Source organism: Eulemur rufifrons, chromosome 2 (assembly GCF_041146395.1).
Source record: "Eulemur rufifrons isolate Redbay chromosome 2, OSU_ERuf_1, whole genome shotgun sequence".
NCBI classification, from domain to species: Eukaryota; Metazoa; Chordata; class Mammalia; order Primates; family Lemuridae; genus Eulemur; species Eulemur rufifrons.
The window spans coordinates 89123760-89149793 of record NC_090984.1 but is presented as its reverse complement, the minus strand read 5'-3'; the positions used below and the strand labels follow the sequence as shown (position 1 = coordinate 89149793).

At 39.6% G+C, this 26034-nt stretch overlaps 1 protein-coding gene across 1 annotated transcript in view; it reads left to right on the top strand.

The window, feature by feature from the left end:
* The first annotated feature begins 17549 nt into the window (after positions 1–17549).
* RTN1 (reticulon 1) overlaps positions 17550–26034 on the top strand; it is a 209991-nt gene continuing 201506 nt past the window's right edge. Inside the window, exon 1 of the mRNA XM_069465010.1 lies at positions 17550–17948. Coding sequence (XP_069321111.1) covers positions 17708–17948 — 241 coding nt within the window. The 5' untranslated portion in view covers positions 17550–17707. The remainder of the gene's footprint in view (positions 17949–26034) is intronic.

Genomic DNA, 26034 nt, shown 5'->3' with positions numbered 1-26034 from the left:
AAGCAAAGAGGGGAAATAAAATGACATACAATCAAATCAATGGAAAGATTCACCCTGTGAGTTTGAGCCTCCCTGTTATCTTCTCAACCAGACTGGAGCTCCCTGGTGATGGAGCCTTTCACAGCCACAGGTCTCAGGAGGGCTCCTGCCACATAATGGGTGCTCAACAAGTATGTTTTGTGAAATGATGGAACAACTCAGACTCTTTTTTTAAAATTTCCCATATTGTAATTTTTAAAATTTCAGCATATTATGGGGGTACAAATGTTTAGGTTACATATATTGCCCTTGCCCCCCCACCCAAGTCAGACCTTCAAACGTATCCAGCCCCCAGACGGTGCATATCGCAACCATTATTTCTTATAGTGACCTCAGGAAATAACTCACCACTGAAATGCTTCCAATTTCCTTTTAGTAACCAAGGTTGGTTGAGTTAAAAAGACACTTGAACAAAAATGATTTTAAAGAAATCACCGTTGCCCCTCCCACATCAAACTCTTTTAATAAGTTTAATCATGGTTGCAATTCTCACTTAGAAGTGTTGCAGTGGCCCCTTGATTGGGTTCAAAGAGGAAAGTAAACTTGAGAAGATTTTAGCCCTTTCAAAACTTGTAGGTCAGAGAATGGAGAAGAGAAAATAAATGAGATGATTACATATGAGATCTTTGTGTTCTTCAGTTATAGACGATACCCCTTCCCCCAGATGACTTTACATTCTTAATTCTTCACTTATTACTTTTACTTCTTCCTAATTCAACAGAATTGATTATTTAATTCATCTGTAATCCTTGTTTTGAATGCCTCAATTCTTTTTTTGTTTTGTTTTGTTTTTGAGTCATGGTCTCACTCTGTTGCCCAGGCTGGAGTGCAGTGGTGCGATCATAGCTCACTGCAACCTTGAACTCCTGGGTTCAAACAATCCTACTACTTCAGCCTCCGAAGTAGCTGGGACTGCAGGTACCTGCCAGCATACCTGGCTAAGTTTTAAATTTTTTGTAGAGACAGGGGTCTCACTGTGTTGTCCAGGCCGATCTCAAATGCGTGGCCTCAAGTGATCCTCCACCTCAGACTCCCAAAGTGCTGAAATTACAGATGTGAGCCACCATGCCCAGCCTGAATGCCTCAGTTCTTTAGATTGTCATTAAGAATTTTCCAATTGGATATTCTATTTAACGAAGTAAAAGCTTATTTCTTCAAGGATTTTAAAATATTCTTTGATCTGGTCACTAATTTTCTTCCCATTGGTTGTTTCTACCTTCAATTTAAATAAGTTGCTAAGTATTAGGACTTATTAGGACTAAATAAGTTGCTAAGTATTAGGAGTGTTATTTGATCCACAAATACATAGACTCAAGTATGAGCAGACAGATATTTCAAATTATAAGTTTACTGGATTTTTTTGGTAATAATAATGCACTTTTCTTTCCTAATTTGTAGACTGTCCCTATCTTTGCCAATTTTCTAGAATATCAAAGCATATTTAATAGGAAATTTTAATTTAGAATTTCACCACATATATCTTTTGGCTAGAACAGGTATTCTCAAACTTTTTGGTTTCTTTCATACTCGTAAAAATTGTTGAAGACTCTTAAAAATTATTATAAAGAGGAACTTTTATTTATATAAGTTCTATCAGTTGAAATTTATCATACTAAAAATTAAAACTTGGAAATTTAAAACATTTATTGATTTATTTTAAAATAAATTGTATGTTAACATAAAAACATATTTTTATAAAAAATAACCATATTTTCCAAAACGTAACTATAGTGAGGAGCAAAATATTGTTCTACATTTTTAAAAAGTCCTTTAATGTCTGTCTTAAGGGAAGACATCTTGGATTCTCATGCTGCTTTTTCAGTCAATCTGTTGCAAAATTTCAACTCATGTAGCTTCTGGAAAACTGCACTGTAGCTTCTGGAAAACTGCACTGTGTACTCGTGAGAGAATAAGTGAAAAGGCAAATAACGTCTTAATATTCTTGTGAAAACAGATTTGACCTCATGCACCCTGAGAGTCACCAGCCACACAATGAAAACTACCTCTCTAGAGTAATATTTGGCCCATGAGGAGAAAAAGGTATAATATTCATAACTGAGTGTGAATAAATTTAGAATTGTTGGCCTAAAAAGTATCCCGCTAGTTATTGGGACATACTTTAAAAATACATTTCGAAATAATTTCTCCACTATTTAAGTTGTAGAAGTAGAAATTAGTTTTAAAATGCTGAAGAACACCACATATGTGTTTGACAGTATTGAGTGCCAGTAATCCAAGGATACACACACACACACACACACACACACACACTGAGCAGAACTTTAATAATGATAGTCTTCAGAAGTTCTCTTTTGGGACCTTACTACTATAACTAGTTGCCATCGTCATATTACCTGATAGAGTCATCATAGTATAGTAGAAAGAGCTCAAGGGTTTGAGTTTTAACTTCAGATTTGATTGGTTTTGAGAATTTGGGCAATTTATTTCATTCTTCTAAACCTTAGTGTCCTTATTTGTGAAATGGGAATAAAGACACCTGCATTGCAGAATTGTGAGGGAGGGGAGGGAGCTATTAATAATGCCTGTGACTCCCTCCCCCTCCCTCACAATTCTGCAATGCAGGTGTTTTTATTCCCATTTCACAAATAAGGACACTAAGGTTTAGAAGAACGAAATAAGCCCCACCTCGAAATTCAGCACAGATTTTGAGGGACAGCAATGTGATTTCCACCTGGAAACAGGTGGGGGCAGTGGTGAACTGCGTGAGGAGGGAGGCTTTGGCAAACTTTAGCTGCAGGTGGCTGCTAAGACCCTAGTGAAAGAGCATCAGGCCAAATCCAAGCATGAGGCAGCAATGGCATCAGAAGAGCAGGCAGATCAGTGCAGCTATGAGGGAGAGACACAGAAGCTGGAACTCAGGTGAGCACGGGGATGAAAGCCACAGAGCAAGCTGCCAAGTCACATAGGGGAGAGTCAGATCAAAGCCAGGAACTAGGAACAGTTAAGGGCCTGGAGAGGGTGACAACGATCCTGAGAGAGAAACCTCAGGCCTTGGTTGAGCATGATGAAGGCTGAAACTCCACAAGGTGGTAGCCTGGGCCAGTCACATAGGTGCAGCCTAATCGGAAAGACCATCTGCCCCAGTGTGGCCACAGAGAAGAGGGTAGGACAGGGGACTTTCGCCGTGCTTCTACCCATACACCAGATAGATCCTCCCTCCTTCAGCCCCTTACCTCTTCATCTCCTAACGGAAATGCACTTTTCCGTGGAGAACTCATTCCATATAGAAAAGGTAAGACTGGTCCCATTTAGCACAACCAACCTTCCTGGTTTTCTTGGAACTGAGGGGGTTCCCTGGGACATAGGACTTTCAATTTTAAAACTAGAAGAATCCCAGGCAAACTCAGATGAGTTGGTCACCCTGCCTCACACTATAACCACCCCTACCCTAAACGAACACACATATACCCCAGCTTGGGTTGATGGAAGTCCTCCCCGGGACATTCTTCTCAGAGCTATTGGTGAAGACAGTTCTATTACTTCTGGCTGGGCTCAGTCCATGGGAAGGATGTTGTGATCTGCCAATTGTCATTTCACCCACTACAGGGAGAATGTCTGTCTGAGAGAGCAAGATAAATCCCAATCCCCAATGAACATCTAGATCCAGCGAGCCTGAAGCAAGCACTACCAGGAAACTTTCTGTGACATAAGATTATAAATTCTCTCTTCTGTATAAGTTTGGATTTGGTTTCTGGCATGGCTTAATATTGTGGGTACTCTGAATAGAAGGCAGATAATAAATCGTGCTGTATACTTAGTCATGTTAGCTACCAGAGCCTCTCTCACTTCATGAGACATTAGAGCTGACTGGGTTAAAAGCTATAATACAGTACTACCTAAATGACAAGTTCCTCTGCATTGACTAATGTCACATGATTGCCTGTATGTGTGTGTTAACATTGCCTTCCCTTACCTGGTTAGCCTATTCCTTGAATTCTTCTACTGGGTGTTGTCATTGCCTTCTTCCTGCACTAACTGTCCCCAGTGTCCCCTCAGCCCTCTGTCTCAGCTCTTCTAACACTATGCCTTGCTCTAAATTTCCAATCACATCTCCTCTAGCTTCTTGCTGGTATTAAATGCTCCCAGCTCTGCCAGTCTTTCTGGATTCCCAGTTACAAACAGTTCTCTCTGCTCTGGCTGTCTACACCTTGCCCATGGCTAGCTGCTGTCTGTTGACCCTACTTGGCCCAGCCTGCCCTGACCTTGACACCAAGGGAATTAGAATCAATAAATGAAATTTTGGCTTAATCTTTGAGTGATTAGATGTTGTTCTCAGTTGCAATAACCTGTTTTTGTCATTATTGGAAACATGGCCTTCTTCCAAATACTGCTTTCAGGCTTTATGCTGCTTTAATGGTCAAGAACTTTCTCCTCCATATCATACAACTTCAACTGGATGGTTGGGTGGATTAGGGGATGGGCAGTGGTGAATTTGCAGAATAGGTTTGTGAAAATGCTGAGTCAGGGCTGAGTTAGGAAAGATGCTGCCACAGCTATAGTTTTCAAATTCTCATGCATATAAAAATAACTTGAATTGCTTATTTAAATTGCATGTTCCTGAGCCCATCTCCAGTGGGTCTGATTCAGTAGACCTGGAGTGGGGCCTAAGAATAAAAATGCTAAGCAAGAACTTCAAGTGATTCTGATATAGCTGGTCTCCAGACTATACTTTGAGAAACATTCTTCCGCAGTGTGTTCAGGACACATATTTGAGATTACAAGTCTGGGTGTGCTAGAATAAATGCAGGGTATAACATCTTTGTGGTTTTCAAATGCCTTTTGAGTCTCTTAGGATGCTTGGCTTGCTGTCCTTAAGCTTGGAAGTCAGGATGGAGAAATATGGCAGGAACTACATATATATCCCCTGTCTATCCCATAACACTCCACAAGCCCCAAAAGTGTTAGAGACTGTTGGACTGTTGGTGGCCTGACCCAATCACACACATTATGGGATGTCTTGAAGGGAGATTATTCCAGAGAATTGACCTCTCTGGTCTCGTATTTGGAATGATTCAGCTTTAAAAAGAGCCTAGTATTGCTAGTACTGCTAGCAGCAGTTCAAGGTTATATGGCAGAGCAGGCCAAATCCCTGAAGTTGTGAGGCAATCATCCAGGATATGATTGTAGTCCAATCCAACTTGTGTCAAAAGATGGTGTTCCTCAACTGGGGCATTGTCACAGACAGATTGGAAGGAAGCCTCAGGGTGACTGGATCTCTATTCTGGGTGGGATGGAAATGTCTCATCAGAACTGGGGCTCCTAGCCTAAGGCTGATAGGGTCTATGGTATTATAAGTGCACTGGAAGTCTTGATACTTCCAACATATCTCAGGAAGGCTTTGCTTAGTGGCTGGCTTCTGGACAGAGTCCAAGAAACCCATAGGCCTTGCTAAGGGAACAAAATGCCAGCTCTGAAGCAGACTACAAATTCTGAGACCTACAGAAAACAGTAGGATATGTATTATACTCAGAGTGACAGTCTTTTGGTGAAACTGAATATTTATTATAAGCCGTTGTTTCTCAAGGTTGGCTATGTTTCTCAAGGTTTCAATGTCAGTGGGGCAATGAAGGCTTCTGCAGTACTTGACTCCTGGGGGTGTCATTCACACAGAATGCAATGAGCATGGAGCTCCATGATATTTTTAATATGATAACATTGGGAGGAACATTGGGTAGAAGTAGATGTAGTCCCTGGTTATCAGCCCAAGTTTATGGTTCTTGAGGTTGCTTATGTTGGTAGAACCCGTTAGGAGAACTGGAGGGTGATAGACGCAGGTGCTGGATGGCTGAATGATGAGACTCATACCTTGGTAGGGGCCTCAAAATTGACCAAAAATGATTTTTCCCACCCCCACTCTCCACCTAGGGATTATAAATGGCACAGTGACTGGGTGCCCAAATACAAAGAGAAAGAGAAAGCAGTAGCCAGGCCAGCCTAAGTGTATCAGTTTAAGATAGTCCCTAAGGAGGCCATTAAGTCTAAGAATAATTATGCAAACACCTGAGCCAGTATTTAAGGGGAATTGAATCAGCTTTAATCAGTAGGCACAGTGATCTGGACAGAATCACAATTATCTCCTCTTAGGCGGCCCAAATGTACTGACTGTTCAGAACTTTCTGAAACTCATTATCTAGGTGGCTTTCTTCCAGTCCAAACTGAGTGCACTAAATGGAATGAGCAATCTAGGCCAAAACTAAGCTATGACTCTACTGTTGCCACTGAAACTCCCAGACCTAGCCACCACCCTTGAGCATCCTTCCAAATCTGCCCTAATTTAGCGGTGGAGGATTCCCCATAGTAGTCAAGCAGGAGACTATATTTATTATCACTGGAGTTTTTATCTATAACCCTCCTGGAGCAGTGATTTATGAGGAAGTCCAAACTTCAAGTCATCTGAGTCACAGTGATTTGGAAGTGCATGCCAAAGATTTTAACTAAAACTAGAGTCAGGTTATGAAGTTAGATGGAGTCCTTTGTTTCTTCCAAATTTCTTTGAAAGGCTGAGGGGGGAAATCATAGGAGAATCAAGAGAAGAAGGTGATAGACCTCAGTCTTTAAAATATTGAAGAATGCTATGACCTCCCTCTGGCATGGCCTTGGGCTGGCGGTTGTTTTCCTCTGTGATTTTGGGGGGTTAATGGGCAGAGATGGCACGGGCCGACAATCCAAGAGGTTAATGTCAGAGCCTGCAGGTGCCACCACCTCACAAGAGCCTCCATCCCATGGATGATGGATATAGAGAGCAGAAAGCCAAGGAGCAGAGACCCAGGGACTCAGGTTTATCTGGGAGGTAGGGGAGAAGACTTGCAAGGTGAAAGGAGGTTGAAGTGAAACTAGGCAAGGCCAGGTCACCAGGAGTGAAGACAAGTCTAAGGTAGAAACCAGGAAAAGCAGGGATAGGGAGCTGAAATCCAAGCCACCTCATCTCCAGAAGGAAAATATGGGTCAAAGGACCCAGGATGTTGCAGGACCTGGAGGTGCCTGGTCTGATATTCCAACACTCATAAATAAGGTGCAGTGTCCTTGAAGAAGGTGGGCTGAGGATTCTGACATGACCCTGCTTAGTCTCCAATGTGTCTTCTTCTCATGGAACTCCTCACACTTAATTCATTTATCCAGTCATCATGTATTAAGTGTCTACTATATGCCAGTCACCTCTATAAAATGTGCCTGCAAATTATTGAGAAAAAAGACATCTGAGAACTCAATGATGCACAACATATAGGAAGAAGTTCATTTTTACAGGACCAAAGTAACTCTCGGTCAACACGTATCAGTCTTCACAATGTTGTTTCACAATAGTGCTCTTGGCAGTGGGCCCAGCAGGTCTGCCCAGCACTGCTGTTTCTTAGCATTTTGTAGCCATGCTGGGGCATCATTGCCTGTGGCTATACATCCATTGAATTTTATGGTCTTTCTTCAGCTTGCAATCATTTCACTTTTTTGCTCATGCCAGAGTAGCTACTTTAAATGTTGCAGCCGTTTGTGCTTTATATGTGTTCTGCTCAGGTGCAGTGTTAAACACATTTATTTCTAAGAGAATTTAGTTCTCAGAACCCCAACTTGATGCAACTGTGTAAAAAGTCCTTCCATTAATGGTAGTTGGAATGCTGGCTTTGATGCAATATTTAATACTGGATCAAAATATCCTTGAAGAGACACTAAAAACTATGCCTTTAGAATAACTTAGAACTGTTCATTGAGAGTGCTACATGTCAGGTATTGTGCTGAATACTTTACATAATAATAATAGTATTTATTAAACGCTTACTATATGTCAGATACTATGTTAAGTGCTTTACATGTACTTATCATTTCACTCGATCTTCATAATAGTCCTATGAAGAACATACCATTATTCTGATCTTGCAGATGAGAAAAATGAGGCATAGAAAGTAGTTTACCTAAGGTCTCACAGCTAGACTTTTGGCAAAGCTGTTATCCAAACCCAAGCAGTCTGACTGTGGAGCTCATGCTCTTAACCCTAAATGTATGGCTCATCTTATGTGAGCTTCCTAACAGTCCTATGAGGTTTACATTATGACTGCTCTTTAACATGCTGTATGGTTTTGATCAGTCATAATGCTCATCAGGCTCTTTGTGGCATCAAACATTGTTGAACATGCCCATGTTGGAACTCTTCTCTTGGCTGTGCCCTCCTCCTATCTCTCTGGATGTTTTTTCTTTCTTCTTCTTCCTTGGACCCTTAAATATTTATTTCTTAACGATATGCTCTTGGCTTGCTTCTCAGCTCTGTCTATACTGTCTTCCTTGGCATTCTCATCCAATCCTATGACTTGGTTTATTCTCTCTACCCAGGAGACTCCTAAGTCTGAATTACCAGCTTTGACCTTCACCTTTTTTTCACATTTCTAGTAGCCAGCTACCTACCTTCACCTAAGCGTCTCATCTGCATTAAATTCTGCATGGCCAAACATAAACTTATTATTTGTCTACAACTGGCTTCTTTTCCTGTTTTATTAATTTATGTTAATGACATTTATGGACTCTGAGTCTCCTAAATTCTAGACCATTGGGTCAAGTTTTACTCGTCCCACATTCAATTAGGTACCAAGTTCGGTTGATTGAAATACTTCTAATATTTTTCCTCCCTTTTGATTATTATTTCCTCATTCCCAATGCCTTTCATCAAAAATAACTTCTATGGCCTGCTAGCCGTCCTCCATACCATTAGTTTTCCTTTTCTCCAATCCATCTTAATTGCTACTATCTTTTCCTGAATAACATCTGTTATATCTCTCATTAAAACTCTTTTCCACAAAAACATCTAAACACCCTAATTTAGCATTCTAGGTCCTTCACATTTGAACCCAGCAATTTTTTTCTCTTTTTATTTCCCACTTTGCTTACCTTGTGCTCTGGACAAATGGACTTAACTCTTCTCTATTAGTGGCCTATAATTTCTCTCTCCCATACCCTTGCTGTTCCTTTGGACCAGAATGATCTCTATTAATCAACTTCTCATGTACATATCCTACATGATTCAAAGCCTAGTTCAGATACCTTGTTCATGAAGTTTTTGTTGATTTCTGCAGATGGCAGCAATCTTTATATCTCTGATCTGCATTTCACATTATCTATGGCTTTTTCCTAATTTTTATTATTTTCTAATTTGGATTTTGATTATTTACATACATATTTTATCTCCATGGTTTGATTGGTTCAGAGTCTGATTCATTTTTATATTCCCAAAGTACCTGGTATAAATATTTGAACAAAGTTGATAGGTCTCACCAAATATTCCATGAACTTCTTTATTAGCCAGTATTCTTTGCCATTGGACTCAGGGCACATGATTAGTCCTGTCCAATAGTCTATGAAAGTGATGTGTAACACTTTTAGTTTGACATATTTTGGAACAGATGAGAATACTCTACTCTTTCTTTCCTCTTCCCCTTCTGTGATGATCTACAATGCTGTTATGTTCCAGTTGGTAGAATTTCTACAAGCCTGAGTCCCTAATTGACTATGGGAATCAGAGCTCCCCCTGAACTGTACTAGATGTGAGACTAAGTGAAAAATTCTGTTGTGGTAAGCCACAGAAATTTCATTGTTAATATGTTACTGCAGCATAGCATTTCCTAACCTGATTAACAGAGGAGGTATTCAATACGATTATGAATGATCAAATGAAAAGCATATCTATTGAGTAAATTGTGTTGCTGTAACTGTTCAAAAAGCTTGACCCACAGTCTTTAGGAAGTTATAGTTTCATAGCTGAATGTATAAAAAGAACAACATCATTGGATTACAAATAGCCTACAATTTGATTATATTCTTTCTACAAATATCTTAAAAACCTGTTGCCTTAAAAATTCACTGGTAATCTACTGTGTATGTATTTTCATGTTTTCTTTTCAGATAGCAGAATTTGAATTTAGGCATTAGAGCTGCATTTCTCATTAAAAGGTATACATGAGGTTTTCCTTATGTAGTCAAATGCATAATCCCTATTTTCCTCTGGCTTACTGACAGCCTGCAGTGTTCCTTTCATGAATCAATCCTTGATGTCTAAGATAACCTTAGAGGTATAAGTTAAAAACAAAATTCATTAGTATCTAGAGGATGCTAGTTGATTAACAAACTTTTAATATAACTTATTGTTTCTTAAAGAACTCAGAAAAGAAGAAAATGTTTAAGGAAGAAAATAAACTTTTTCACAACCCCAGATATAATTTCTATTACAATCTTTAAGTTATTGTTGAGCATGTTTACAGTTTGTCAAATGTATTCAGCCCTGGGGAAATGTAAGAATTTTCCTCTAGTACTCAAGGGCCTGTGATTGCAGGCTATTTCCCTTGGGTGTTGTGAATAACTTTGGTTCTAGCCTTCTCTCCTTATCAGCTGCCTGATAATTTACTATGAGATATTAATAATATGAATGCTGAGTAACCTTTCCTAAGGATCTTGACATTTATAACCATACTTACTGCCAAATTTATAAAGTCAAAATGTTGTATTTCCAAGACCATTGACAGGCTAGGAGTCACATTTGGCAGGAAGATCTTTCTAAAGTCCCCCAAATTAAGTTGCACAGGAAGCCATAACTGTTTAAGAATATTATTCCAGAAGGTCATCAGACGTTTCTGTAGATCAATTGTTTCTTTACATAATATAGCTCACCTAGTGCTTTTAAAACAGAAAGCTAGCCTCTGGACTGATGTTCTAATATGCCATACCCATTTCTAAGACACAAAGTTTTTTTCCTAATTTCTTCAAGTGAAATGAAAGAGACCCAAAGTGTTTTTGCCTCTTTAGTCACTGTGCTAGGTATCCTGGACTATCTTCATGCTAAAGACTTTTATTTGGAATCTTCTACTATCTTCAGGAATTTCACTTAGGCTGTTTTCCCAGTTGTGAAAGGCTGATCCTGATTTATCACTGTCTTACACCTGTAGCCAAATAGGGCAACTCTGGGATAGATGACCAACTATTTAGTGCAACTCACAAGTGCATACAAATCACAGAGTTTGTGTGGTCCTATCTGCTCTGTGACACCATTGGTCAAATTATAATACATTCCATGTGTGTCGTGGTGCATATGCAATACATCCCTGCTCTGAAGCTTTTTATATTAGTGTTTACTCCAACTCTCCTTGACATTCAAAATTTAAGCTTCAGCCAAGTTATTGTTTCAGGTCTCTACTTAAAATCCAGACCTGCGCGGTCTCTAAATTCAGATGAAAAGGCAGCTTTGCAGATAAAGGGGCTCCACGAAAGGAGAGAAAGAAAACAATAGACTGGCCTAACTATAAATAAGCTTCAGGGACCCAGGAATTCCTAACATATTTGTCAGGTCCAAAGATGAGGCCATATGACTTGACAAAGACTATAGACTCTTGGAAGATGGTCTGACACTTTTCCCCAGGAGAGACTGGGGTCATATGAGTAAGGCCAGATCCCTTTAAATTGGAATTAACCCTGTAAAATATAAGCTCTTAACCACCAATGGGGGTTTCCGTGATTGCAGTTTGAAGGTAGAAGAAAACTCTGGTTTTCATCTAACGCTGTCACTGAGCTGTCCAGGGTTCTGACTTCCACACAGATATATTGGTATCTTTCCTGTCCTTGGTCTTGATGCTGATGTTTTACTTTAAATTCTGAATACTTTGGTTATAGTCTGTGTTTACTAATCTTGACTACCTTTGTAGTTTACCTTGAGCTTTGCTGAGCCAGGCTGTTGTTAATAGTGTACTGCATATAAACTGAAAACTTGATTATAATATTAATATTTCATGATTTTTAAATTGGGGCTCATGAGGCATAGTCAGAAGATTTAGACTTTAGTAACAGCAGCATTAGGATGTGACTTTGGGGAAGTCTCTGAATTTTTCAGAACCTTGGCTTTCTTATCAACCCCAACAAATAAAATATAAAAAATATTTGCAGCATAAATGACAAACATGCAATACAAAGAATATTTAAAAATATAAAGGAAAAGACTACCTGATCGGGAAAGTGAGCACAGAACACAAAAGGCAATTCACAAAGTAAGAAAGACAAATTACCCTTATTAAATATACAGATTAACTCAAAATAGGTCTAAGACTTAAATGTAAGACCTAAAACTATAAAATTCTTAGAAGACAAGGTAGGTGTAAATCCTTGTGACCTTAGATTAGGCAATGATTTCTTAAATATGACACCAAGCCTACAAGCAACAAATAGTGGATAAATTAGACTTCATAAAAAATTAAACACTTTTGTGCTGCAATAGACACCGTCAAGAAAGTGAAAAGACGATCCCCAATATGGGAGAAAAAATCTGCAAATCATATATCTGATAAGGGCCTTATATCAAGAATCTATTAAAAATACATTTACAACTCAATAATAAAAAAACCCTCAATTTAAAAATGGGAAAGTATCCGAATAGACATTTCCCCCAAGAAAATATACAGTGGCCCATAAGCACATAAAAAGAGACTCAACATCATTAGCTATCAGGGAAATGCAAATCAAAACCACAATATGATACCACTTCACACCCACTAAGATGATTGTGATAAATAAAAGACAGAAAATAACAAGTGTTTGCAAGGATATAGAAAAATTGGAGCCCTCTTACATTACCAGTGGGATTTTTAAATGCTGTAGTTGATTTGGAAAACAGTCTGGCACTTCCTCAAATGTTTAAGCACACAGTCTCCACATGACCCAGCAATTATAGTCCTAGGTTTATGCCCAAGAGAAATGAAAACATGCTCGCAAAAAACCATGTATACAAACATTCATAGAAGCATTATTTGTAATAGCCCCAAACTGAAAACAATCTAAATGTCCATCACCTGATGAATGGGTACACATACTGTGGTATATACATACAAAGGATTATTATTCATCAATAAAGAGGAATGAAATACTGATATGTGCATAGATGAACCTTTAAAACATTGTAAGTTAAAGAAACAAGTAACAAAAAGTCCACATATTCTATGATTTCCATTTATGATATATAAAATGTCCAAAAGAGGCACATTTATGGAGACAGAAAGTAGATTAATGATTGCCTAGAACTGGACTTGGAGTTGTGGGTTGGTGATTGCTAATAGGTATGGGATTTCTTTTTGGAGTGATGAAAATGTTTTAAAATTGTGGTTATGTTGCACAAATCTGTGAATATACAGAAAACCATTGAATTATACACTTTAAATTGTATAATATATGAGTTAAATCTCAATAAAACTGTTATTCAGAAATACAAATTTACTAATACAAAGAAATACAAATTTACAAGAAGCTCATGAAAAAGCTCCTCTTCATTGGTCATCAAATAAATAAAAAATTAAAAGTATGACAAGATACTGTATCTTTCACAAAAGCAGAAATTAAAAGTGTGTGTGTATTAAATGAGATCCATATGTGTGTACATTTTGTAAACTGCAAAGAGCTATTCAAAGGCAATTTATTTCTATCATGTATCTTTTGGTTTGCTTCTCAAGCTCAGAATATCTTAAAATGTGTTTTTATTGTGCATCCAAAGCATGGAGAATTCAAGTTACAGATCTCCTAATTCATATTTTTGCCCAAAGAAATAAAAAAATCTTGCAGTTTTACTTAAATGTACAAATTAAGTAAAGAAAAAAGAAACTAGGTTCGATGAAAAGTGATCAGCTTTCCTCTTCCTACCCCTACCGGAAGACATTAGAAGTATCTATGCTTTATTTCCTCAGATGACAGATTAAGTAACAGCAGCCACTCCCCATGGACAGAAGGAACCTGGTAGGTTTTGAATGTGTTGTGTGGCATTTGTGAGTGCTGCAGTGATGTCCTGGAGCAAACACAGCTGTCTCGTGTACCAGAATGTAGATTCTATACATTAGTTTCAATTTAAATATTCTTTCACTGCAGTAAGAAATGGAGAACTGTTTTCCCTATCAACTTCAAGAGCTTCCACACATTTTAAAAAGGTGACAACTATGTTGCAAAATGATCTGGATGCTACATAGACAAATTAAGCCTTGAACCAACCCTACACACAATGATTTCAGAGAAATTTGAGGCACCAGAGTTAAGTCTCATCTTGAGTCAAACTCTTACCTTGCTAAGTCAATGGAGAGTTGCAATCCATAGTTGTATTCTGTCCTAAAATGCTTCAAAAGTAAGGCTTTGGCTTGGGTAGTGATAAGCTTAAATATAAATAAGTCAGAGAAGGCAAATATATGGCATGTGTTGCCTGCCCCCTTCACTTGCTTGAAGGTAGCTATTGCTTATCCTTCTAGACACTCCCATGAAATCTGAATATGGCCCAAGATTCTTTCTCAACACGGCCCTCTAAGCATTACTAATCCATCAATGAACCCTATTTTCTCTATTCCTAATATAGTTTATTCCAAGTTGAAGTGTGTTTGTGTGTGTGTGTGTGTATTTTTGACCCAATTACTTAAAAGAACCTTTTAAGTGTATTTGTCTTTATATAAGGTTTACCTTTCCAAATATAGAAATTACAAGTAGAAACAGCCTAATAGTCACTTAACATAGGGAAACATTCCTCATCTAATTTGCCATAAGTGCCTGGAATAGTTACTATTAACTCTTTGGTCTGTACAAATACAAATACCCAGGCGGAGCTTTTGGCATCAGGCACCATTTCCTGGAAATAATTTGGCATAACATGGCAATTCATCTTAATTGATGAGATACTTTACATATGTCAGCCCATTTAGTGCTCCACTAAAGCCTATGGAGAACATACTATTAAAATCTACAGGTTACCGTTGAGGAATCTGAGATGTAGAGATATTATGTAACTTTAATATTGAGGCTGGAAAGAATTTCATCTTGGTTAAATTTGTTACTGGTGGTGCTCTTCCTGCATGTCCCCACGCCACCATTCCCCATGATGTAAGGTTTAGTCTAAGTTAAGAAGCTAGTGTTAAATAAACACTCCTCACCACATTCCTTCTTTTGAAACCATGAACAAAACTTCTTTTCCAAAAAACAAAAGCTGAAGACAAAACATGACAGTTCTTTTGTCTCAACTCTTGTTGCTAAGAATCCTTTAGAAGTGACAACCCCAGCTTCTGTGTCTCAAAAGCATTTTGGAGCAATTCATAATTTAGAGCAACTATGCAAGTCCTGGAATTCCATCGTTGACTGTGTGCTATGCCCATAAATCTTCCAATTAGACAAGCTTTGTCAGTTCAGAGGGGTTCAAATGTAAAATAAATAATACTTAATAAACATAGGTTGTTCCAAACCATAGCATAAACCTGAAAATTTCTTCCTCCAAATAGGTAATTTGTATACATCCAAAGGTAGAATCTAAGAAATGAAAATAGTTATGAAAATTGCTAACACTGAAAATTAATGCATACCTCTTTTTAGCAGAGTAAATTAGAACAATTTATCAAAATGAAATTGTCAATTTCCTTTAATAAGTAAAATCTAAATATACTTAATTGGCTATTTCCTCCACACATTCTCAACGACAGTATTAATCAGTATCTGATGTTATATGGAAAATAATTAGAATCGTACTCCCAAACTTCCTATCTATTTAATCATAAGGAAGTGAAGAGGCTTGCATAGTTATTCCAGGTTATAATGATGACTTTCATTTGTGTTTCGCAGAGAACCAAAATAACATACTTCATGTTATTTTGTATGTAACGCCATTACCATAACAATTCTTAAATATCAGTACCCATCGGTAACCACTAATGTTATATTATTAGAGTTTTTTGTCTCCTTGATGTGTTATCAATAATAAAACTGTGAGAAATTCCCATCTGGTATTTCTGATGCTTAGGGCATACTAAACAATAGATTTGAGAAAAGCTCACAAGTGTCCCCTAATTCCATGACAGGATCAAGCTCTATGAAAGACAGCGCTGGAATAAGCTTTTCATCTTAAAGATTTGTTAAACAGGCCCTTGTTTTCCCATGGAAAGATTTAAAAAGCCATGGTGATTCATGATAACCAAGAATTTTTTTGTTGTTGCTGGAGGGGGTAATTTGTTTATAGCTTTACTGAGGTAAATTAACATGCATATACTTCACATATTTACAGTGAACAATCTGATAAGTTTTGACATATGTATACACCTGTGAAGTTATCATCACAATAAAAAAATAATGAACATGTCCATCACAGCAGATCATTTTTACATTATATCAATAATGTAAAAATCTGGTGAACATCAGATCCCCAGGGGCATTTGTCGTTAGGAGACCATATGTATTGTGTATTTAGTAAACACATTTTCTCTAATTTATTGTCATCTTTTTGAACATTAGTGCACGAGCAGAGCAAAAGATTAGACAGAATCTGGGCTTTTTAGTTTTAGCATTTTTGAGGGGCACCTAATGGTGCTCAAGCTGGCCTGTGGATATACAAATGGACAGGTTATGACGTCCTCAATATGCATATGGTGGCTTAGAGTCTCACAAAGCCTCAGTGTGCTGTACCACCCATACCCACCTTTTCTAGAGAAGGAACAGCAGATAAGCCTATTCCTCCACCTTTTATGTTGCACTGAATCTTTGTTTTTCAAGGTACATCATTTTAATAAACAATTTAGAAACCAATAAAGCACAAGCCTTCTTTGAAAAGATGGGTCTACCTGTGGGAATAACACATTATAAGGCAAGTCACCTTCCTCCTCTGAGTTTTGGTTTATTTGTTAAATATCTTCCATTTTATCAGAGGAGCTGTAAAGAAAAAAAAAAAAAAGCATTTTTCCTAGAGTGTCCAACTTCTCCAATAAAATAGACTCTGCACAGACAGCTCATGGTTTGTATGGCTTTGGCTCAGTGTTCCTGAAAGGAAATGTAGCTGCTGTTATCCTGCCTGTTGACATCCTATTTGCCCTCAGGACTGGTTGGGATGAGGTTTGTTAAGCTTTTTTGGAGGCTCTCCCGATAGCTCGTTCCTGTACTCCACTGTTTTCAGCCACATCCTGGAAACAGCAGTTTAAAGATGCAGGATTTAACCTCGGGGTTGCAGGTTCCCCGTGTCTCCATCTGCGGCTAACACTCATCTCAACCCACTTCGCGCTCAAGACCTATGTCTCTTCCCCAGCTGGTACTGGTCACTCTCAGAACTGTGACCCTGAGGTCTCTAGCTCTCCTCTTCGCCTCAGGACCCAGGACATCAGTCGGGGCTTAACTTCTTGAGTTGGGAAGGCGACTTGCTTAATCAGTCTCGCTGCAGCTGGGGGCTGATTCTACCTGCTGACCCTCCCTTTTTATTCCCCCAAACGAGGGAAAGATTCGAGTGGATTTGGCACATCCCCTAATCCGGGCCTGCCATTAGCAGGTCGGGCGGGGGCTGACGTGCGCGAGGAGGACTCGGACGAAGCAGGCCATTTTCACCTGCGTAATAGCAGGCTTGGGAGTAGCGAAGCAGCAGCAGCGACTGGAGTAGGAGGAGGAGCGCAGCAGCCGCCGCCGCGGGCCCGGAGGAAGAGGAGGGGGGAGGAGGAGGAGCTGAAGCGGGAAGAGCGGCAGGCAGCGGCTCGGCCTGAGTTGCAGCAGCGGCGGCGGAGGCGCGGAGACACCGCATCCTCCCCGAGCCCCGAGTCCCGGCGGGGACAGCAGCAGCGAGCGCCCGCCCGCCGGTCCGCGCAGCCACCGCTCCTCGGCCCAGCCCAGCCGCCGTCGCCGCGCCGGGGGACCGCCAGCCATGGCCGCGCCGCCGGATCCCCAAGACGAGCTGCTGCCGCGGGCCAGCCCCGGGTCCCAGTGGTTCAGGGACCGGGGGGAGGGGGAGGACGAAGCGGTGACGCCGACGGGGGCCAAGCAGGCGATGCAGGCGGGGGAGCCGGGCCGGGGGTTGGGCGCCGGGGCCGGGGAAGCGGCGCCCCGGGAACTGGGCGCCGGCCCCTCCCGGCCGCCGCCCGTTGCCATGGAAACTGCATCCACAGGTAAGGCGGGCGCAGCTGCCCCGCAAATGGCGTCAGGGACCCGGCCCCGGTCGGGCCCCTTGTGCACGGCTCTCCCGTGCGCCTCCCTCGCACTCCCTGTCCTGAGCACCAACCCCACCCCCGCTTCGCCGCGGGCGACTGTAAATATTCGCGGACTCGCAGAAAACAGCAGTTTAATTTTTCCAAAGGTTCAGAAGACAAAATGCTATTGATCTTCTTATTGCATTATTATTTCGGCTTTAAAAATTGTCCTTATCGGCAAACCGCAGCATCCTGGCTGCTGGCGCGTCTAGGTACAAGTTTCTCCCTCCTGTCGGGGGGGTTGGGGCTGTTAGGGCCGTTTGACAGGTTGTGATGACTTTGAGGGGCGTGTTTGCGCGCAGCTTGCGCCCCAGCGACCAGAGACTCTGACAACAAAGCGGCAGGCAGGCCGGCCGCCCCAGGACCCCACTCAGTCCAGGGCAGAGAGGTGGCTTCAACTCTCCCTTACCCCTTCCCTCCACTAGTCGCCACACCCTACTCCCTCCCATCCTCCACCTTCCCCTCTCTCCGCGCAGAAAACAAATCCCAGGGAGCGTGTGCCTAATTCTGGAAGGACAGCGTTGCAAGCGGGTTGGGCGCTAGCACCTTTCCTTCCCCGCTGCCCGGATGCCCGCACCTTGCAGGGAGCATTGAAACTTGGAATCTCGAAGTGCAGTGGGCCTGGCTGCGGGCTGGAGGGTTTGGCTGGTGTTGAGTGGACGTGGCCCAGTTTACTAGCAGTCTGGACTCGCCCGGGCATTTGGAAATTGACCTGGGTTCGGCCTTCCTTCGCCTGACCCGCGCTTTGGAGTCCGAGCCCGCAGGTGCCCGACGGGAGCCCGGGGGCCCTGGTGCATTCCAGCCAAATCGTGCAAGAGGCGCACTTTGGGAAGGGGCTGCTGGCCTGGTTAGCGCTATTTCCAGGGAGAGGGGAGGGAGTGCTGTGTTGTACTGTTCCCCAAGAAAGCTTTGCTGCGGTGGAGTGGGAGTTGTGTAGTTTGGGCAATGTAGCACGCTAGAAGGCCTGGGGTGTGGGTGCCCACAGAGGAGAGGAAGGAGGGTAGGACTGGCATATGTGCTCTTGGAAGCTGATCTAGGGGAACCCCCTCCGTAAGCACCGCCTCTCTTAAGGGTTTCGTGGAGTGCCTTAGGTAATCTTAACTCAGCCCTAGTACAAAAGATCTGAGCTGGGGAAAGGGGCTTTGGTGAATACGTCGAATAAAACTTGTCAATATTCTTAAGGGAAGAGAAAAAGTGGAGACCATATACAAGCAAAAGAAGAAGAAAGGAAAGAGAAAAGGAAAAAAAGAAAAAAAAAGACTGAAAAGCCAGACCCCCTATTTATCATATATTAATTATATCTCTGGTGGCGAGGGAGTATTTAAGTCTAAGAATGGCTGCCCAGCCTCTCTTGCAACTTCTGCATCCGAAGAGGAAATAAAAGTCTTTATAATTGGAAAAGAAGATGGCAAATTATAATAGACAAAGGAAGGTAGTTTTTGTCATTATCATTCTTTGTTGAGGGTAGCTCGGAGTTCAGAACCTTTATCCACTGTAATCAAAGTAAATTATTTCTTTATAAACATTGCCTGCCTTCCATTAGTGTCACCAAGGTTAGATGAACTAGGAAAAGGAAACTAAGCACCTTGTGTTCAGTAGCATACTATCCACTAAGATGAGTTACTATGTAGAAAATACTTAGACTATGTATTTATGGAGCACAATGTGATGTTTTGCCATATGTCTGCATTGTGGAATGGTTAAATCAAGCTAATTAACAAATCCATTACCTCACATACTTATTTTTTTTGTGGTTGTGAAGACATTTAAGATCTACTCTTTTAGCAATTTTACAATATACAGTGCATAGTTACATGATAGTGACTATAGTAAATAATAGCCCATTTGCCATTTTTAGTATTATTATTATAAAAATATTTTGCATTTGTGAGTGTGTTAGAGGTTTTCTATACTAGGCAGCAAATACACTAATAAAACCAAACATGGTACTAAGTTTAGGTGGGAGGAGAATGAAGAAGATGGAAGGAACACATATTTTGCATATTTATACAGAATTTTTTTTTTAGTTTGTTATTCCTGCTTGAAGGAATTTCTCGTACAGTTGTTTATCAGTTAATGTTTTAAATCTGTATGTTTCTTATTAAGTAGACTGGATGGGTTGATATAAGAGACTCAGATGCCAGAAAGGATATTTAAAGAAATAACTAGATCTTAAAAAATCCCCCCAAAATCTGGGCCAACTTCCTTATCTGATATTTTTGCAGTTCTGTTACTATAAGCAAAGTCAGCAGGTGAATCCTCAGTTGTATCAGAAACAAAATACAGAGGGTGCCTATTAAGCCCACTACTGTGTATTTTTTTGTTTACTTTTTTGAGGGGCTTATAAACAGAGTTTTGTTTTTTTTTTTTTCTCACAGTGCTGGAGACTGGGAAATCTAATATCAAGACTTAGTCACTGGCAGATGTGGTGTCTGGAGAGGGTCCGCTTCCTGGTTCATAGACAGCTGTCTTTTTGCTGTGTCCTTACATGGCAGAAGGCTACTTTATTTATTTATTTATTTATTTTTAAAAAAGAATGGTGCTCTTTGGGACTTAACTCAAATTAAAAAGTAACTTAGACTTTGAGTGTAATGCACTGCAAACAGATTTTGTTTCTTTTTCAGATGGACTATTAAGATGTAAGATATTGATGTTTTAAAAACTATTTTTTTCTGAAAAATATCACCAATCATGCCATCTGTACAGAAATTCTTTTATTTGTTTTTATACATTGATGATCATTAAAGTTCCCAAAGAAGCATTTCCAAAAATATTTCTAAATAATGTCTTGGAATGAATATATGTTTAAATATCATTAAAGCTACACTATAAAACTCCATCAGTACTGTATTTCCAGTTATTCTCATGCCTTCTGTCCCTTTTGTGGCATGGAAATGTTCTCAACAAAAGGTAGCACTGTCTTCCAAAGCTACAATTTTTCATGTCCAAAATTGATAATAGACATGTGAAACGATGTCTATTGCCAAGGGAACATTTAATACATGTGTAGGCTACAACATGTTAGAGTTGTTAATCATGAAACAGTGCCATCATCTAGTAACTTTATATACAAAGGATGTTAAGAGCAACTGTTTGTTTCTTCATGATCAGTTATTGTATTCCTGGAAACTATTCAAAAGGAGCGTACAATAACAAAAGGATAGAAGAATAGCCCTTTGTTTAAAGAAAGAATTTAAAATAGAACATTTGACCAAAATGAAATGGTAAGAAGTTAACTCATTACCAACTTTGGAAATTAACTCATTTACTGCTTCATGCATGGAAGGCAAAATGAGGACAGGGTGGAGAATTGTCAGGAGAAATCAGTTCAATATGATTTGCTTCAGTAATATTGACTTATAGGCAATTTGACTTAAATTCTAGATAATTGCAAAATAAAATTTCCAATTTACTTGGACAACAGTGCTCATAAACTTGCATTTTTCAAACGCTAAATGTGATGCTCCATTGGAAAACGTATTTTCAGTCTATCGTGCTTTAAATAACTTCTAGAATGTTTTACATAATGTGTTTATTTTGTTTAATATAATAAATCTAGAGAACCATGACACATTACCAATCATCTTCTAAAGTCCATTTGGAGGCTGGATTAATTGTCTTGACTTTTAGATGTATTTGAAAGAAGTGTGGACATTTCTTATTTGGAGACATTTCCAGGTAATCCCCCTCACAGGGTGTAAATTTCAATCTTCTGCTTTCCTTCATCTTTTGAGAGTGCTACAGGTCTATTGAAATGGTAAGGAACACTACACTTTGCTTTTACAGTCTTTTAAAGAACACATAAGACAAATAAAAGAATTTGGAGACCTACTACAATTTATTTCTCTGGACATAGCCTCTAGATACAATCAATAACATTTCTGGCAGTAAATACAATATATGTCCTTTAATATTGGGAATTCAAATTAGGTTAAATTAAAATTTAGAAATGCTTACATACTTTAAAAATACATTTTTAAATAGATAGCATCAAGGCTTTCAGTGTAACTTTCCCTTCCCGGACTTCCTATTCCAGGAAACCCACCCTACTCATTGACTCTCAAATATACCATAGGCTTTCCTGCCTCCCTCTCTTTTCTAGGTTGTCCATCTACTTGTGTTTCTGAGGGTTTGGGGAGGAGTTGTTGATTCTCTTGCCCATTTTATCCTGGGTAGTATGGATTACAGAAATCTTTACAGTTATCTGTAAAGTGAGAAACCATTGCGGTTCAATTCAACTTAGTAAACATTTATTGAATGCTTCCTTTGTGTAAGGATCTGTGCTAAACATAGGTCGTGGTTTTCCAAAACATGTGTACCTTTCTGTTTCACATTAGTATTTAGTTTAGCCAAACGATTCCTTTGTGTCATTTTTCATTTTCCCCCTCATTCTCAAGTCATTGATGGAAGCTTGACTAGAAGGGCATTATAATAATCTAAGCCCACAGGCACAAGGGCATGAGTTAGTTTTCTGAGCTCAACACAGGATAAATAAATATCAGCACAGTTTTCCCAGACCATATAGCTGTGAAAAATAAAATCTCTTTCTCTCTCTATCTTTCCATTTCTTTCTCTCTATCATCTGTCTCATTTTGTGTATCTTCATAGAAATAAGTGACTAAATATTACACCAAGATCTTTGGATTAGTTAGTTGTGATTTTATTTGAAAATTAAATTATTTTAGTTGTGACTAAGGGAGTTTTGAAAAAGGTACTAGCAAAGTTAGAGGTCAGTGAAAATAAAAGACGTATTCCAAGAGATTAATGTATCCACACAGGAATGCTCTCCACTAAAGTCATTGTAAAGAATATGGTCAAAAAATGAAAGATAAATAACCAGTTCTGTTTGAATAATATTTGAGAGTAAAGAGAACAGTGAGAAGAGCTTGAACCAGAGAGGCCTGCTGTTTGTGGAAGATGCCATAGTGATAGTATGTGAGAAAAGTGTGGAAATAGCTTCTCAATTCATATTTGATCTGTCTGATTTAAAACGGACAGTGTTTGTTAAGTTGGAAAATCTAAAACATATAGAAAGAGAGACTGGAAGGCCAGGATAAGTAAACATAAAGTAAAATCCTTTATTACTGCTTAGATGAGATCAATTCTTCAGATCCAATTACTTTACATTTCATGGTATTGAGTGAGTGTGCTGAGCAGTTTTAAAGTCATTCCCAGCATTTTTGGGAATAAGACTAATACTGGAAAAGTTGAAATTGGTAAGTGATTTTCAAAAAGGAGAAAATGGTGAATTCTTAAAATTTATAAGCCAATATATTTGATTCTCATTGCTGGTAGACTCTAAGAATACATTATTATGCCAAATATTTAAAAACCCTTGGAAAAGAATGAATATGTTGATCACCAGAAATTCCCATTGGCTCACTAAAAACAAGGCCCATACAACATAATTTTCTTTTTTTCAAATTTTGAATTGCCAACATATGTGCAGCACTTACTATGCCCAAGAACTCTACAAAGCACTTAACTTATGTAAAGATGTTGAAAGCATGCTCTTTAATTTTGAAATGGCACAAAATTTCAAAGGATAGTTGATCTGCTACAGGGTAGCATTGCTATGAAAAGAAGCTTGTTTTAATGCTTATTCAAAAGCAACAAGATAAATCATTTTATTAAAATAATTTTTGCCCTAATTTAAAAAAGTTGGGGTAGATAGGAAATAAAGGAAGCCTTTTTCACACTGTATCTCTCAGCCAACCATTGACCCTTTCCAGAGGCAACCATTCTAATCAGTTTTAGCAAGATAGCATTATTTAATTCACTCATGATTATACTACTATTTATTAAACCTTTGCTATATGTCAGACATTGCCTAACCACGTAGGATATAGTAAAGGACAGATAAAAATCTGTTGCCCATAAACTGTATTTTTTGTTGTTTTTTGATGGGGCATGGAGGGGAATAGAAGAAGAGAGATAAAGAACAGAAAATATATTGCAAGGGATGATAAGTACTATGGAGAAGGTGAAAATAAAGTAGTGGGAGTGAGAGGGATAGTTAAAGAAGGCCTCTTTAAAGCAGAGACTTGAAGGAAGTGATAGAATAAGTCATTCAGGTGTCTGGGAGAAGGTCATTTTGGACAGAGGGAACAGCCTGTGCAGAGCTGTTCACAGCTTGAATGTAGCACATTCAAGGAACAGCAGGGAGGACAGTGATGTGTAGTAATCAAGGGGAAGAATGATAGGAGTGAAAGATAAAGGGCAATGGGTAGATTAGGTCCTGTTGGGCCTTGTAACAGCTTCAAATATTACTCTGAATGTGATGGGAGCCATGTTGGAGGGGTGGTGTTTGTAGAGAAGGGGCATATTTACAGTTAAGTTTTAAGTTAAATTTAATGGATCACTCTGGTCACTGTGCCAAGAACCTAAGTTGGGGGGTGGATGGTGGTGAGTATGGAGCAAGATTGACCAACTAGTAGGCCACTGCAGTAATCAGAGCAGCAGATCATGGTGGCTTGCACCAGAGTGATAGCTTTGGAGGAGGTGAAAAGTGGTTGGATTCCAGATATATTCTCAACCTAAAGCTAGCAGTGTATTCTAATGAATTGTGTAGGAGGTGTGAGAGAAAGGACTCAAGGATCACACCATGATTTTTGGCCTGAGCAAATACAAGAATGGAGTTGCTACTAGATGGGATTGGGAAAACTTTAGAATGGCCAAGTTTTAAAGAAAAAACCAGGAGTTTGGTTTCATGAACATTAATTTTAAAATGCCTGTTTGATGTCTAAGTGGAGATGTCAAGTAGGCAGTGTAGAGTGGGGCTGGGCAATTGTTGGTTTAGAGATGAGATCACCAAGGGAGTGAGTGTTGACAGTGAAGAGCCCAAGGAGTTCTGAGACACTCAGATATGCGAGGTCTGGCAAAGGAAACTGAGTAAAAGTCGGTAATGAAGTAGGACAACCGGAAGAGTGGGACCCCAGATGGCAAGAAAAATGTATGTCAAGAGAAATGGCGTGATTGATTCTGTCAAATGCTGCTTGTAGGTTGGGTAAGACGGAGACTGAGAATCGGCTATTGGATTTGACAGTGAGGAAGTCATTTGAAGTGTTGGGAAAACATCTTGGTTGTAATGGGTTTTAGAGAAAATGGAAAGGGAGAAAATAAGAGATGATATCTATAGACATGAATCTTGAGGAATTTTGCTATAAGGGAAACTTAAAAAATGAGAGGTAACTATATGGGGGATTAGGATGAAAAGAAGGGAAAGTATTATTATTATTATTATTTTACTGTGGGGAAGATTAAAGCATATTTGCCATATGATGGAAATGATTCAGTAGGCAGGGAAAGATTGATGGTGCGGCAGAGACAGGGGGCATTTCCTGCAACTATGTCCCTGAGTAAGTGAGGGGAATGGACCCAGTGCACAGTGGATGGTTGACATGAGACAGGTGAGAACAGTTCATGGCTATAACTGGAGGAAATACAGAGGAGAGGCAGTGAGCAGATGTGGGGCTGAGAACAAGTGGAATTTCTAGTCTGACTGCTTCTATTTTATCCATGAAATAGGAAGCAAGGACAAGGCAGAGCAAAGGCAGGAGGGGAGTTGTTGGAAGTTTTAGAAGAGGGGAGAAGGTATAAAATTGTCATCTAGGAGAATGGGAGAGTGACCGGACTAGGGGAAATTATAGGAATACTGAGCAACCCTTGGGGCTCACTTGGAGTTGGTGGTCATGAGCTTAAAGTGAGACTAGTGACCATATCACCATATATGCTATCTTTTTTTAAAGTCACATTTGGGTGCCTGAGTGTTGGTTTGGAGTAGGTGGATAGTTGGATTGGTTTTTGTTTTTGTTTTCCAGTGAGCATGGTAGGAAAAGAGGGGCAATGGATTTGAGGATATATACAAAGCAGAGCAGAAACCCGTGCTAATTGATATCTTTGAGAAAAAACATAATGGCCTGGGCTTCAAACCTAGGGATTTTTAAGGGAAGGGAAGAACAGTGACCTGTAAAATTATAAATGCAAAATCTTGGCTATAGGTTCT